The following is a 14,065-nucleotide window of genomic DNA, read 5'->3' on the forward strand; positions in this document are numbered from 1 at the left end:
AACTCTTAACTAAAGTGCTTTTCAAAGCACAGACTTATAATTATTCTCATAATTATTCTTATAATTCTAAGAAAACTAATAGTTACCCCATCACAACCAGGTTGTGAACGCCAAGAAATCCTTAAACGATAGCAAAGATAAAAAAGTATGCTCTCAGTATGCACTCAGATGCATACTAGAGAGACTTGCATACTTGAAAGAGGGGTACAAGTCGGATCACGATACACTCTGTCCATCATCATCCTGATTGTTTCGTCCACAGGTACGTTGCTGAACAGCGACTCCACATCCAGAGAGGTTCTAATACCTGTGGCCCATTCTCCCCGCATTAAGTCAACGAATTCCTTTGGAAACTTGAGGCTTAAAGCACAATGCTCATAAGGAGTCAGCAGACAGTTTAGTCTCTTAGCCAATCTGAATGTGGATATGGGTATCAGGCTGATGATAAGCCAAAGTGGATTTCCAGCCTTGTGGGTCTTGACATTCTCATATGCATAATCAGGGTTTGTATTCCCTGATAACCTTTAGCAGGTGGAGTCCACATTTCTTGGCGTTCACAGTTTCAATCATTCTGTTTACCTTCGTTTTAAGTTCGGCTGTAGGGTCCTTCGTTACCCTTTGGAATTTAGTTTAGTCGGAGAGGATGAGGTTCATTTTTGCAGACATTCGTCATTTTTAAGAATAACGTATATTGGCGACCTGTCACCTCTCCTGACGACTATCTTCTTATTCTCACGAAGGAACTTAGCTGCTGTTTTGAGCTCGGGGGACAGTATGGTGCTTCTGTCGTTACCTCGAATCTTTCCTCCTTCTGCAATAAGTTCCGCTTGCACGGTATCTTTTAGAGGTAACCTTCTTTTGCGTCTCGAGGTCGAATATGTCGTCCAATAAAATCTCCAACTCCACTTTCCAGGCCATCTCACTTAGTCTAGACAACGTGACAGTTTATACCCAGTTTCAAGAGAGTGATTTGGTCGTCAAATAGGTTGATTCCAGCATTGTTTAAGAAGCCACCTCTGGATCGAGGAATCGCCATTGGTCCTCCAAATAATGTTGTCAGTTTCTTGATGATCCTGGTTTCGGTGCTGTGGCGATGTCGATCTGTAAGGATGTCGAGGTGTTGGTCGATTCGAGTACGGATGTCTTCGTCGATGTTGGTGTGTCTCCATTGGTCTGTAGCATGAAGTAGTTGTGCTTTGCTGTCGTTGATCTCATTTTCTACCTTGTGTATCTGATTTCGAATCAGATCTTGGAGATATTTTATCGAGAAAGCATGGTTTCTTGCTGCTAGGTCGGGCGTTCTAATATCAGTATATTTTGATAGGAGTCTTTCTTGTAAACATATGTTGTTGAATATAACCGAAAGGGTAAGATTAATGATTCTAACACGAATCTTTTCTTACGTTTTTCTTCACTGTCGAGGGTAATTGAAAAATTAACTCTCCAAAGTTCATTTTCAAATTTTTTTATTCATGGTCAGACACGTAGAAGCGTTTTTTCATTTCGTATATATAAGTAAAGATGCCACACTTGTGACAGGTAAAAACATTTTTTTTTTTAAGAAACAGCACCATCTGTTGTATCTAAGAGCAACACAAACTGTACTAAATATGTTACGATTCCATTTCAATGTTTCCAAATGCATTGACAAATTGAATTTTCAAGGATTTCAATTTATTTTCATTTTGATTTAATTACTTTGTGTGACATTGCATTGGAATTGAACTGTGTTGTTTACCATACCGTTCATTTCGTAAGTATAGTTTATTTGTTTATTTTTTCATTGTTTTATATTACTTATTTTTAACTGTTTTCCTTATATTCCATTGATGGGTTTCCTGATGGGAACATCAGATCATTTGGAAATGCATCAGATGAGGGAGTGGGGAATAGTGGACGAGGCGATGGGAGTGGCAGATAGTGGGGAGGACGAGAGTACAGGGGAGGGTGTAATGGTTTGGAGGACTAGGGGATGGAGGAAGATGGGGATGGTGGGGACGAGAAGTCAGAGGAATGGAGAATGGTGGGGAGGACAAGGGTACTGGAGAGTTGGGGATGTTGGGGGAGGACGAGAGGGTGGCGGAAGGAGAGGACGTAGAGAGAGAGGACGAGAGGATAGAAGAGTGGGAGATGGTGGGGAGGACGAAGGGATGGTGGAGTGGGAAATGGTTAGGAGGACGAGGGGACGGTGGAGTGGGGTAAGGTAGGGAAAACAAATGGATGGGAGAGGATGGGGGATGGTGGGGAGGACGAGAGGCCTGGAGAGTGGGGAATACTTGGGAGAACGAGGGGACGGGGAAGTGAGGAATGGTTGGAAGGACAAGGGGATGGGGGAGGGGGGAATTGGAGAGGACTGGCAGACAGGGGAAGGTGGCTCCTCAACCCACATGTATTGCTGAGCCACAGCAATGCTTGGCCGGGTATATATATATATATATATATATATATATATATATATATATATATATATATATATATATATATATATATATATATATATATATATATATATATATATCTAAACTTCAGCTACTGGAATAGGGTAGTCTGTGCATATATATATATATATATGTAACTGAAAACTCACACCCCAGAAGTGACTCGAACCCATACTCCCAGGAGCAACGCAACTGGTATGTACAAGACGCCTTAATCCACTTGACCATCACGACCGGACATAATGAGGTGATAGTCGAGGCTATTTGAACCACCCCACCGCCGGCACTCGGATAGTAATCTTGGGCATAGCATTTTACCAAATCACCTCATTCTTTGGGGCACACGTGAGGAACACAAATGCGAACCAGCCTGAATGGTCCCCAGGACAATATGCAACTGAAAACTCACAACCAAACAACTGAAAACAACTGAGTTTTCAGTTGCATATTGTCCTGGGGACCATTCAGGCTGGTTCGCATATATATATATATATATATATATATATATATATATATATATATATATATATATGCGAATATATATATATATATATATATATATATATATATATATATATATATATATAATCCTAGCTGGATATATATAATATATCCAGCTAGGATTTGGAATCCCCCAAGGCTGTGAAGCGGCTGCCCATGCAGCACGAGCATACATCACCAACATTTCTGATGAAAAGGCTCTGCTCAAACTGGACTTTAAGAATGCCTTCAACATGGTAAGAAGAGATGCAGTACTTTGTGCCGTACATCGCCATTTCCGGCCCCTCTACCCGTTCATACTATCGTGCTACAGTGGTGAGTCAAAACTGCTCTTTGGTGAACATGAAATCAGATCATGTGAAGGTGTTCAGCAAGGTGATCCTCTTGCTCCCCTTCTTTTCTGCTTAGTCTTAAAAGAAATCACCGAAAGCTTGTCCAGCGAGTTCAACATCTGGTTTTTGGATGATGGCACTATAGCTGGCACCGTTATCTTTAGGTTATCTTGAGATGATTTCGGGGCTTTAGTGTCCCCGCGGCCCGGTCCTCGACCAGGCCTCCACCCCCAGGAAGCAGCCCGTGACAGCTGACTAACACCCAGGTACCTATTTACTGCTAGGTAACAGGGGCATAGGGTGAAAGAAACATTGCCCATTGTTTCTCGCCGGCGCCCGGGATCGAACCTGGGACCACAGGATCACAAGTCCAGTGTGCTGTCCGCTCGGCCGACCGGCTCCCCGTAGACCATCTATTGCCAAATATCAGGAAAATAAGGAAGCAAGAAGTAAGCCTGGGTCTTGTCCTGAATCCTTCCAAGTGTGAAGTAGTCTCCTCCAACCCAGACATCGTAGCTAGAATAAGGTCTGCCTTGCCTGGAGCCCATGTCATTAGGGCCGAGAACAGCACCCTCCTTGGAGCCCCCCTCGGGTCTAGCGCCATCGAGGAGATCCTCGACAAGAAAATCGCAGACCTTAGGAGGATGGAAGACAGAATTGTTGACATCGATGCCCACGATGCTTTTTATCTCCTCACCAAATGCCTATCCCTTCCGAGGCTAACCTACTTTCTGAGGTGCGCCCCATCTTACGACAGCCGAAAGCTTGAAGAGTATGATCTCTTACTGAAGACCATGCTGGAAAAAGTTGTTAACCTCTCCCTCAACGAATGCCAGTGGAAACAAGCCACTCTTCCTGTTAGGCTCGGTGGCTTGGGTGTCCGCACCGCCACCCAAATTGCTGTCCCAGCCTTCCTGTCTTCCTAATCAGCATCAGATGACCTGGTTAAGGAAATTTTACCTGACACCCTGAGTGATGTAGCGGGAATACAAGACCCCCACTACACGGAATGCGACACGAAATGGGGTGCCATGGCAGATCCAGCACTCAGACCAGCCATGCCGAAAGCCAAGAAACAATCCAGTTGGGACAGCCCCATTGTAGACAAAGAAGCCACAGCTTTGCTGGAGGCAGCAACAACCCCCAGCGATCGTGCACGCCTCACAGCTGTGCAGGCTCCCCATGCAGGGGACTTCCTTTTGGCAGTCCCTATGTCTGCGACAGGCACACGTCTTGATCCGCAGGAGCTCCGTATTGCAGTCGCTCTCCGTCTTGCTGCCCCTATCCACACAGTTCATAGGTGTATTTGGGGCGAGGCAGATGCTGACGAATATGGATTGCATGGCCTGCACTGTGGAAAATCTGGTGGATGGCACACTAGACACGACGAAGTCAATGACATCATTAAAAGAAGCCTTGCCTCTGCTCAGTGTCCAGCGGAGAGAGAGCCCTACAACCTACTGAACCGTGACTCTGTTAGCTTTGCCGGCCGACCAGACGGAATCACACTGCGACCGTGGAAGGGTGGCAGACAGCTGGCATGGGACTATACTTGTGTATAGGCAAGCAACCACATACATCAACCACATACATACACCCTGGCAACCACATACATCAACCTCTCTGCCGGCACAGCAGGAGCCGCGGCGACACGCAGAGAAAGAGACAAGTCAGCCAAGTACAGGCAATTAGATCATCGGTACAACTTCGTTCCAATAGGGTCTGAGACCCTAGGCCCATGGGGAGAGAGTGCAAGAAGGTTTCTTAAGAATCTTGGTTCCAAGCTCATTGACACCACAAGAGACCCTAGAGCAGCAAGTTTTCTCTTTCAGCGCCTCAGTGTTGCGATCCAGAGGGGGAATGCTCGCTGCATCCTCGGTTCCTGGCCTACGTCGGAGGAGTTCGAGGAAATCTACAGCTTCTAGGAAGCGAACTTTTTTTGTGTCCTCTTAATGTTAATTTTTTGTATAACATCAGATATTTAACTGTATAACCTTGCATAATATAGTGTACACCATAAAAAAGGGGGGGAGGGTAGGAGAAGCGAACACTCTTACGTATTCAGAGTTAAATGGCAAGTTTTTCCCTGAATGCTCTGTGTTCCCTTCTCTGAGGCTGTGGGTCCCTATAATTGCACCAGAGGTGGTACCCCCCCTATATATATATATATATATATATATATATATATATATATATATATATATATATATATATATATATATATATATATATATATATATATACATATAGTTGCATGGCATAGTAGCTTGGTGAAATGGTGTGGTGCATTGGCACTGTGTAGTAGCATGGTTCAGGAGCATGGTGTAGTAGCCTGGTGTGGTAGTGTGGCGAGAAGCAAGGTGTAGTGGTGTGGTGTAGTATCTTGAGGTTATCTTGAGATGATTTCGGGGCTTTAGTGTCCCCGCGGCCCAGTCCTCGACCAGGCCACCACCCCCAGGAAGCAGCCCGTGACAGCTGACTAACACCCAGGTAACTATTTTACTGCTAGGTAACAGGGGCATAGGGTGAAAGAAACTTTGCCCATTGTTTCTCGCCGGGGCCTGGGATCAACCCAGGACCACAGGATCACAACTCCAGTGTGCTGTCCGCTTGGCCGACCGGCTCCTCAGTAGTAGCGTGGAATAGTAGCATGGTGTAGTACCATGGTGCAGTAGCATGGTGTAGTAGCATGGTGTAGTAGCCTGGTGTAGTAGCATGGTGTAGTAGCATGGTGTAGTAGCATGGTGTAGTAGCATGGTGTAGTAGCCTGGTGTAGTAGCATGGTGTAGTAGCATGGTGTAGTAGCCTGGTGTAGTAGCATGGTGTAGTAGCCTGGTGTAGTAGCATGGTGTAGAAGCATGGTGTAGTAGCCTGGTGTAGTAGCCTGGTGTAGTAGCGTGGTGTAGTAGCATGGTGTAGTAGCATGGTGTAGTAGCATGGTGTAGTAGCCTGGTGTAGTAGCATGGTGTAGTAGCCTGGTGTAGTAGCCTGGTGTAGTAGCATGGTGTAGTAGCCTGGTGTAGTAGCATGGTGTAGTAGCATGGTGTAGTAGCCTGGTGTAGTAGCGTGGTGTAGTAGCGTGGTGTAGTAGCATGGTGTAGAAGCATGGTGTAGTAGCGTGGTGTAGTAGCGTGGTGTAGTAGCGTGGTGTAGTAGCATGGTGTAGTAGCATGGTGTAGTAGCCTGGTGTAGTAGCCTGGTGTAGTAGCATGGTGTAGTAAAGTGGTGTAGTAGCCTGGTGTAGTAGCCTGGTGTAGTAGCATGGTGTAGTAGCATGGTGTAGTAGCCTGGTGTAGTAGCCTGGTGTAGTAGCATGGTGTAGTAGCATGGTGTAGAAGCCTGGTGTAGTAGCCTGGTGTAGTAGCCTGGTGTAGTAGCATGGTGTAGTAGCCTGGTGTAGTAGCATGGTGTAGTAGCATGGTGTAGTAGCCTGGTGTAGTAGCGTGGTGTAGTAGCGTGGTGTAGTAGCGTGGTGTAGTAGCCTGGTGTAGTAGCATGGTGTAGTAGCCTGGTGTAGTAGCCTGGTGTAGTAGCATGGTGTAGTAAAGTGGTGTAGTAGCCTGGTGTAGTAGTCTGGTGTGGTAGCATGGTGTAGTAGCATGGTGTAGTAGCATGGTGTAGTTGCATGGTGTAGTAGCCTGGTGTAGTAGCATGGTGTAGTAGCCTGGTGTAGTAGCATGGTGTAGTAGCCTGGTGTAGTAGCATGGTGTAGTAGCATGGTGTAGTAGCCTGGTGTAGTAGCATGGTGTAGTAGCATGGTGTAGTAGCCTGGTGTAGTAGCATGGTGTAGTAGCGTGGTGTAGTAGCATGGTGTAGTAGCCTGGTGTAGTAGCATGGTGTAGTAGCGTGGTGTAGTAGCATGGTGTAGTAGCATGGTGTAGTAGCCTGGTGTAGTAGCGTGGTGTAGTAGCATGGTGTAGTAGCCTGGTGTAGTAGCATGGTGTAGTAGCCTGGTGTAGTAGCATGGTGTAGTAGCATGGTGTAGTAGCCTGGTGTAGTAGCATGGTGAAGTAGCCTGGTGTAGTAGCGTGGTGTAGTAGCATGGTGTAGTAGCCTGGTGTAGTAGCGTGGTGTAGTAGCATGGTGTAGTAGCATGGTGTAGTAGCATGGTGTAGTAGCCTGGTGTAGTAGCCTGGTGTAGTAGCATGGTGTAGTAGCATGGTGTAGTAGCATGGTGTAGTAGCATGGTGTAGTAGCATGGTGTAGTAGCGTGGTGTAGTAGCCTGGTGTAGTAGCATGGTGTAGTAGCCTGGTGTATTAGCCTGGTGTAGTAGCATGGTGTAGTAGCATGGTGTAGTAGCCTGGTGTAGTAGCGTGGTGTAGTAGCCTGGTGTAGTAGCATGGTGTAGTAGCATGGTGTAGTAGCGTGGTGTAGTAGCCAGGTGTAGTAGCATGGTGTAGTAGCCTGGTGTAGTAGCCTGGTGTAGTAGCCTGGTGTAGTAGCGTGGTTTAGTAGCATGGTGTAGTAGCATGGTGTAGTAGCCTGGTGTAGTAGCGTGGTGTAGTAGCATGGTGTAGTAGCATGGTGTAGTAGCATGGTGTAGTAGCGTGGTGTAGTAGCCTGGTGTAGTAGCCTGGTGTAGTAGCCTGGTGTACCAGCATGGTGTAGTAGCATGGTGTAGTAGCCTGGTGTACCAGCATGGTGTAGTAGCATGGTGTAGTAGCATGGTGTAGTAGCGTGGTGTAGTAGCATGGTGTACCAGCATGGTGTAGTAGCATGGTGTAGTAGCATGGTGTAGTAGCGTGGTGTAGTAGCATGGTGTAGTAGCATGGTGTACCAGCATGGTGTAGTAGCATGGTGTAGTAGCATGGTGTACCAGCATGGTGTAGTAGCATGGTGTAGTAGCATGGTGTAGTAGCGTGGTGTAGTAGCATGGTGTACCAGCATGGTGTAGTAGCATGGTGTAGTAGCATGGTGTACCAGCATGGTGTAGTAGCATGGTGTAGTAGCATGGTGTAGTAGCGTGGTGTAGTAGGGTGGTGTAGTAGCATGGTGTAGTAGCCTGGTGTAGTAGCATGGTGTAGTAGCGTGGTGTAGTAGCATGGTGTAGTAGCATGGTGTAGTAGCCTGGTGTAGTAGGGTGGTGTAGTAGCATGGTGTAGTAGCCTGGTGTAGTAGCATGGTGTAGTAGCCTGGTGTAGTAGCATGGTGTAGTAGCATGGTGTAGTAGCCTGGTGTAGTAGCATGGTGTAGTAGCCTGGTGTAGTAGCGTGGTGTAGTAGCATGGTGTAGTAGCCTGGTGTAGTAGCGTGGTGTAGTAGCATGGTGTAGTAGCATGGTGTAGTAGCATGGTGTAGTAGCCTGGTGTAGTAGCCTGGTGTAGTAGCATGGTGTAGTAGCATGGTGTAGTAGCATGGTGTAGTAGCATGGTGTAGTAACATGGTGTAGTAGCGTGGTGTAGTAGCCTGGTGTAGTAGCATGGTGTAGTAGCCTGGTGTATTAGCCTGGTGTAGTAGCATGGTGTAGTAGCATGGTGTAGTAGCCTGGTGTAGTAGCGTGGTGTAGTAGCCTGGAGTAGTAGCATGGTGTAGTAGCGTGGTGTAGTAGCGTGGTGTAGTAGCCAGGTGTAGTAGCATGGTGTAGTAGCCTGGTGTAGTAGCCTGGTGTAGTAGCCTGGTGTAGTAGCGTGGTGTAGTAGCCTGGAGTAGTAGCATGGTGTAGTAGCGTGGTGTAGTAGCGTGGTGTAGTAGCCAGGTGTAGTAGCATGGTGTAGTAGCCTGGTGTAGTAGCCTGGTGTAGAAGCCTGGTGTAGTAGCGTGGTTTAGTAGCATGGTGTAATAGCATGGTGTAGTAGCCTGGTGTAGTAGCGTGGTGTAGTAGCATGGTGTAGTAGCATGGTGTAGTAGCGTGGTGTAGTAGCGTGGTGTAGTAGCCTGGTGTAGTAGCCTGGTGTAGTAGCCTGGTGTACCAGCATGGTGTAGTAGCATGGTGTAGTAGCCTGGTGTACCAGCATGGTGTAGTAGCATGGTGTAGTAGCATGGTGTAGTAGCGTGGTGTAGTAGCATGGTGTACCAGCATGGTGTAGTAGCATGGTGTAGTAGCATGGTGTAGTAGCGTGGTATAGTAGAATGGTGTAGTAGCATGGTGTACCAGCATGGTGTAGTAGCATGGTGTAGTAGCATGGTGTACCAGCATGGTGTAGTAGCATGGTGTAGTAGCATGGTGTAGTAGCGTGGTGTAGTAGCATGGTGTAGTAGCATGGTGTAGTAGCATGGTGTAGTAGCATGGTGTACCAGCATGGTGTAGTAGCATGGTGTAGTAGCATGGTGTAGTAGCGTGGTGTAGTAGCATGGTGTAGTAGCCTGGTGTAGTAGCCTGGTGTAGTAGCATGGTGTAGTAGCATGGTGTACCAGCATGGTGTAGTAGCATGGTGTAGTAGTGTGGTGTACCAGCATGGTGTAGTAGCATGGTGTAGTAGCATGGTGTAGTAGTGTGGTGTACCAGCATGGTGTAGTAGCATGGTGTAGTAGCACGATGTAGTAGCATGGTGTACCAGCATGGTGTAGTAGCATGGTGTAGTAGTGTGGTGTAGTAGCATGGTGTAGTAGCCTGGTGTAGTAGCGTGGTGTAGTAGCATGGTGTAGTAGCCTGGTGTAGTAGCCTGGTGTACCAGCATGGTGTAGTAGCATGGTGTAGTAGTGTGGTGTAGTAGCGTGATGTAGTAGCATGGTGTAGTAGTGTGGTGTAGTAGCCTGGTGTAGTAGCCTGGTGTAGTAGCATGGTGTACCAGCATGGTGTAGTAGCATGGTGTAGTAGCCTGGTGTAGTAGCATGGTGTAGTAGCGTGGTGTAGTAGCGTGGTGTAGTAGCATGGTTTAGTAGCGTGGTGTAGTAGCCTGGTGTAGTAGCCTGGTGTAGTAGCCTGGTGTATTAGCCTGGTGTACCAGCATGGTGTAGTAGCCTGGTGTAGTAGCCTGGTGTAGTAGTGTGGTGTAGTAGCGTGGTGTAGTAGCATGGTGTAGTAGCGTGGTGTAGTAGCGTGGTGTAGTAGCGTGGTGTAGTAGCATGGTGTAGTAGCATGGTGTAGTAGCCTGGTGTAGTACAATGGTGTAGTAGCATGGTGTAGTAGCATGGTGTAGTAGCCTGGTGTAGTAGTGTGGTATAGTAGCCTGGTGTAGTAGCCTGGTGTAGTAGCGTGGTGTAGTAGCGTGGTGTAGTAGCATGGTGTAGTAGCATGGTGTAGTAGCCTGGTGTAGTACAATGGTGTAGTAGCATGGTGTAGTAGCATGGTGTAGTAGCCTGGTGTAGTAGCATGGTGTAGTAGCATGGTGTAGTAGCGTGGTGTAGTAGCCTGGTGTAGTAGCCTGGTGTAGTAGCATAATGTAGTAGTAGCATGGTGTAGTAGCCTGGTGTAGTAGCCTGGTGTATTAGCCTGGTGTAGTAGCCTGGTGTAGTAGCCTGGTGTAGTAGCATGGTGTAGCAGCATGGTGTAGTGGTGTGGTGTAGTAGCCTGGTGTAGTAGCGTGGTGTAGTAGCATGGTGTAGTAGCGTGGTGTAGTAGCATGGTGTAGTAGCCTGGTGTAGTAGCATGGTGTAGTAGCATGGTGTAGTAGCCTGGTGTAGTCGCCTGGTGTAGTAGCATGGTGTAGTAGCATGGTGTAGTAGCCTGGTGTAGTCGCCTGGTGTAGTAGCCTGGTGTAGTAGCGTGGTGTAGCAGCCTGGTGTAGTAGCATGGTGTAGTAGCCTGGTGTAGTAGCCTGATGTAGTAGCCTGGTGTAGTAGCCTGGTGTAGTAGCATGGTGTATTAGTGTGGTGTAGTACAATGGTGTAGTAGCGTGGTGTAGTAGCCTGGTGTAGTAGCATGGTGTAGTAGCCTGGTGTAGTAGCATGGTGTAGTAGCATGGTGTAGTACAATGGTGTAGTACAATGGTGTAGTAGCCTGGTGTAGTAGCATGGTGTAGTAGCCTGGTGTAGTAGCATGGTGTAGTAGCCTGGTGTAGTAGCATGGTGTAGTAGCATGGTGTCGAAGCCTGGTGTAGTAGCGTGGTGTAGTAGCCTGGTGTAGTAGCGTGGTGTAGTAGCATGGTGTAGTAGCATGGTGTAGTAGCATGGTGTAGTAGCGTGGTGTAGTAGCCTGGTGTAGTAGCCTGGTGTAGTAGCGTGGTGTAGTAGCATGGTGTAGTAGCATGGTGTAGTAGCCTGGTGTAGTAGCCTGGTGTAGTAGCGTGGTGTAGTAGCCTGGTGTAGTAGCGTGGTGTAGTAGCATGGTGTAGTAGCTAGGTGTAGTAGCCTGGTGTAGTAGCCTGGTATAGTAGCCTGGTGTAGTAGCGTGGTGTAGTAGCCTGGTGTAGTAGCGTGGTGTAGTGGTGTGGTGTAGGATCCAGGTGTAGTAGCCTGGTGTAGTAGCCTGGTGTAGTAGCCTGGTGTAGTAGCGTGGTGTAGTGGTGTGGTGTAGTAGCCTGGTGTAGTAGCCTGGTGTAGTAGCCTGGTGTAGTAGCGTGGTGTAGTAGCATGGTGTAGTAGCCTAGTGTAGTAGCCTGGTGTAGTAACGTGGTGTAGTGGTGTGGTGTAGGATCCTGGTGTAGTAGCCTGGTGTAGTAGCCTGGTGTAGTAGCGTGGTGTAGTAGCGTGGTGTAGTAGCCTGGTGTAGTAGCCTGGTGTAGTAGTGTGGTGTAGTAGCCTGGTGTAGTAGCCTGGTGTAGTAGCATGGTGTAGTGGTGTGGTGTAGTAGCCTGGTGTAGTAGCATGGTGTAGTAGCCTGGTGTAGTAGCATGGTGTAGTAGCATGGTGTAGTAGCGTGGTGTAGTAGCGTGGTGTAGTAGCATGGTGTAGTAGCCTGGTGTAGTAGCATGGTGTAGTAGCATGGTGTAGTAGCGTGGTGTAGTAGCGTGGTGTAGTAGCCTGGTGTAGTAGCCTGGTGTAGTAGCATGGTGTAGTAGCCTGGTGTAGTAGCATGGTGTAGTAGCGTGGTGTAGTAGCCTGGTGTAGTAGCATGGTGTAGTAGCGTGGTGTAGTAGCATGGTGTAGTAGCCTGGTGTAGTAGCCTGGTGTAGTAGCATGGTGTAGTGGTGTGGTGTAGTAGCGTGGTGTAGTAGCGTGGTGTAGTAGCATGGTGTAGTAGCATGGTGTAGTAGCCTGGTGTAGTAGCATGGTGTAGTAGCATGGTGTAGTACAATGGTGTAGTAGCCTGGTGTAGTAGCATGGTGTAGTAGCCTGGTGTAGTAGCATGGTGTAGTAGCCTGGTGTAGTAGCGTGGTGTTGTAGCATGGTGTAGTAGCATGGTGTCGAAGCCTGGTGTAGTAGCGTGGTGTAGTAGCCTGGTGTAGTAGCGTGGTGTAGTAGCATGGTGTAGTAGCATGGTGTAGTAGCATGGTGTAGTAGCGTGGTGTAGTAGCCTGGTGTAGTAGCCTGGTGTAGTAGCGTGGTGTAGTCGCATGGTGTAGTAGCATGGTGTAGTAGCCTGGTGTAGTAGCCTGGTGTAGTAGCGTGGTGTAGTAGCGTGGTGTAGTAGCCTGGTGTAGTAGCGTGGTGTAGTAGCATGGTGTAGTAGCATGGTGTAGTAGCCTGGTGTAGTAGCCTGGTACAGTAGCCTGGTGTAGTAGCGTGGTGTAGTAGCCTGGTGTAGTAGCGTGGTTTAGTGGTGTGGTGTAGGATCCTGGTGTAGTAGCCTGGTGTAGTAGCCTGGTGTAGTAGCCTGGTGTAGTAGCGTGGTGTAGTGGTGTGGTGTAGTAGCCTGGTGTAGTAGCCTGGTGTAGTAGCCTGGTGTAGTAGCGTGGTATAGTAGCATGGTGTAGTAGCCTGGTGTAGTAGCCTGGTGTAGTAGTGTGGTGTAGTGGTGTGGTGTAGGATCCTGGTGTAGTAGCCTGGTGTAGTAGCCTGGTGTAGTAGCGTGGTGTAGTAGCGTGATGTAGTAGCCTGGTGTAGTAGCGTGGTGTAGTAGCCTGGTGTAGTAGCCTGGTGTAGTAGCCTGGTGTAGTAGCGTGGTGTAGTAGCGTGGTGTAGTAGCCTGGTGTAGTAGCCTGGTGTAGTAGTGTGGTGTAGTAGCCTGGTGTAGTAGCCTGGTGTAGTAGCATGGTGTAGTGGTGTGGTGTAGTAGCCTGGTATAGTAGCATGGTGTAGTAGCCTGGTGTAGTAGCATGGTGTAGTAGCATGGTGTAGTAGCGTGGTGTAGTAGCGTGGTGTAGTAGCATGGTGTAGTAGCCTGGTGTAGTAGCATGGTGTCGTAGCATGGTGTAGTAGCGTGGTGTAGTAGCGTGGTGTAGTAGCCTGGTGTAGTAGCCTGGTGTAGTAGCATAGTGCAGTAGCCTGGTGTAGTATCATGGTGTAGTAGCGTGGTGTAGTAGCATGGTGTAGTAGCCTGGTGTAGTAGCCTGGTGTAGTAGCATGGTGTAGTGGTGTGGTGTAGTAGCGTGGTGTAGTAGCATGGTGTAGTGGTGTGGTGTAGTAGCCTGGTGTAGTAGCCTGGTGTAGTAGCCTGGTGTAGTAGCATGGTGTAGTGGTGTGGTGTAGTAGCCTGGTGTAGTAGCCTGGTGTAGTAGCATGGTGTAGTGGTGTGGTGTAGTAGCGTGGTGAAGTAGCATGGTGTAGTGGTGTGGTGTAGTAGCCTGGTGTAGTAGCCTGGTGTAGTAGCCTGGTGTAGTAGCATGGTGTAGTGGTGTGGTGTAGTAGCCTGTTGTAGTAGCCTGGTGTAGTAGCCTGGTGTAGTAGCATGGTGTAGTAGCCTGGTGTAGTAGCATGGTGTAGTAGCGTGGTGTAGTAGCGTGGTGTAGTAGCATGGTGTAGTGGTGTGGTGTAGTAGCCTGGTGTAGTAGCCTGGTGTAGTAGCCTGGTGTAGTAGCATGGTGTAGTGGTGTG

At 48.1% G+C, this 14,065-nt stretch overlaps 1 protein-coding gene across 1 annotated transcript in view; it reads right to left on the reverse strand.

The window, feature by feature from the left end:
• Positions 1–650: 650 nt before the first annotated feature.
• LOC123751613 (sodium-coupled monocarboxylate transporter 1) overlaps positions 651–14,065 on the reverse strand; it is a 251,420-nt gene continuing 238,005 nt past the window's right edge. The window contains 2 exon segments of the mRNA XM_069317457.1: positions 651–811; positions 952–1,231. Of these exon segments, the coding sequence (XP_069173558.1) occupies positions 651–811; positions 952–1,231 (441 nt within the window).

This window comes from Procambarus clarkii, chromosome 87, assembly GCF_040958095.1.
Source record: "Procambarus clarkii isolate CNS0578487 chromosome 87, FALCON_Pclarkii_2.0, whole genome shotgun sequence".
Taxonomy (NCBI): domain Eukaryota; kingdom Metazoa; phylum Arthropoda; class Malacostraca; order Decapoda; family Cambaridae; genus Procambarus; species Procambarus clarkii.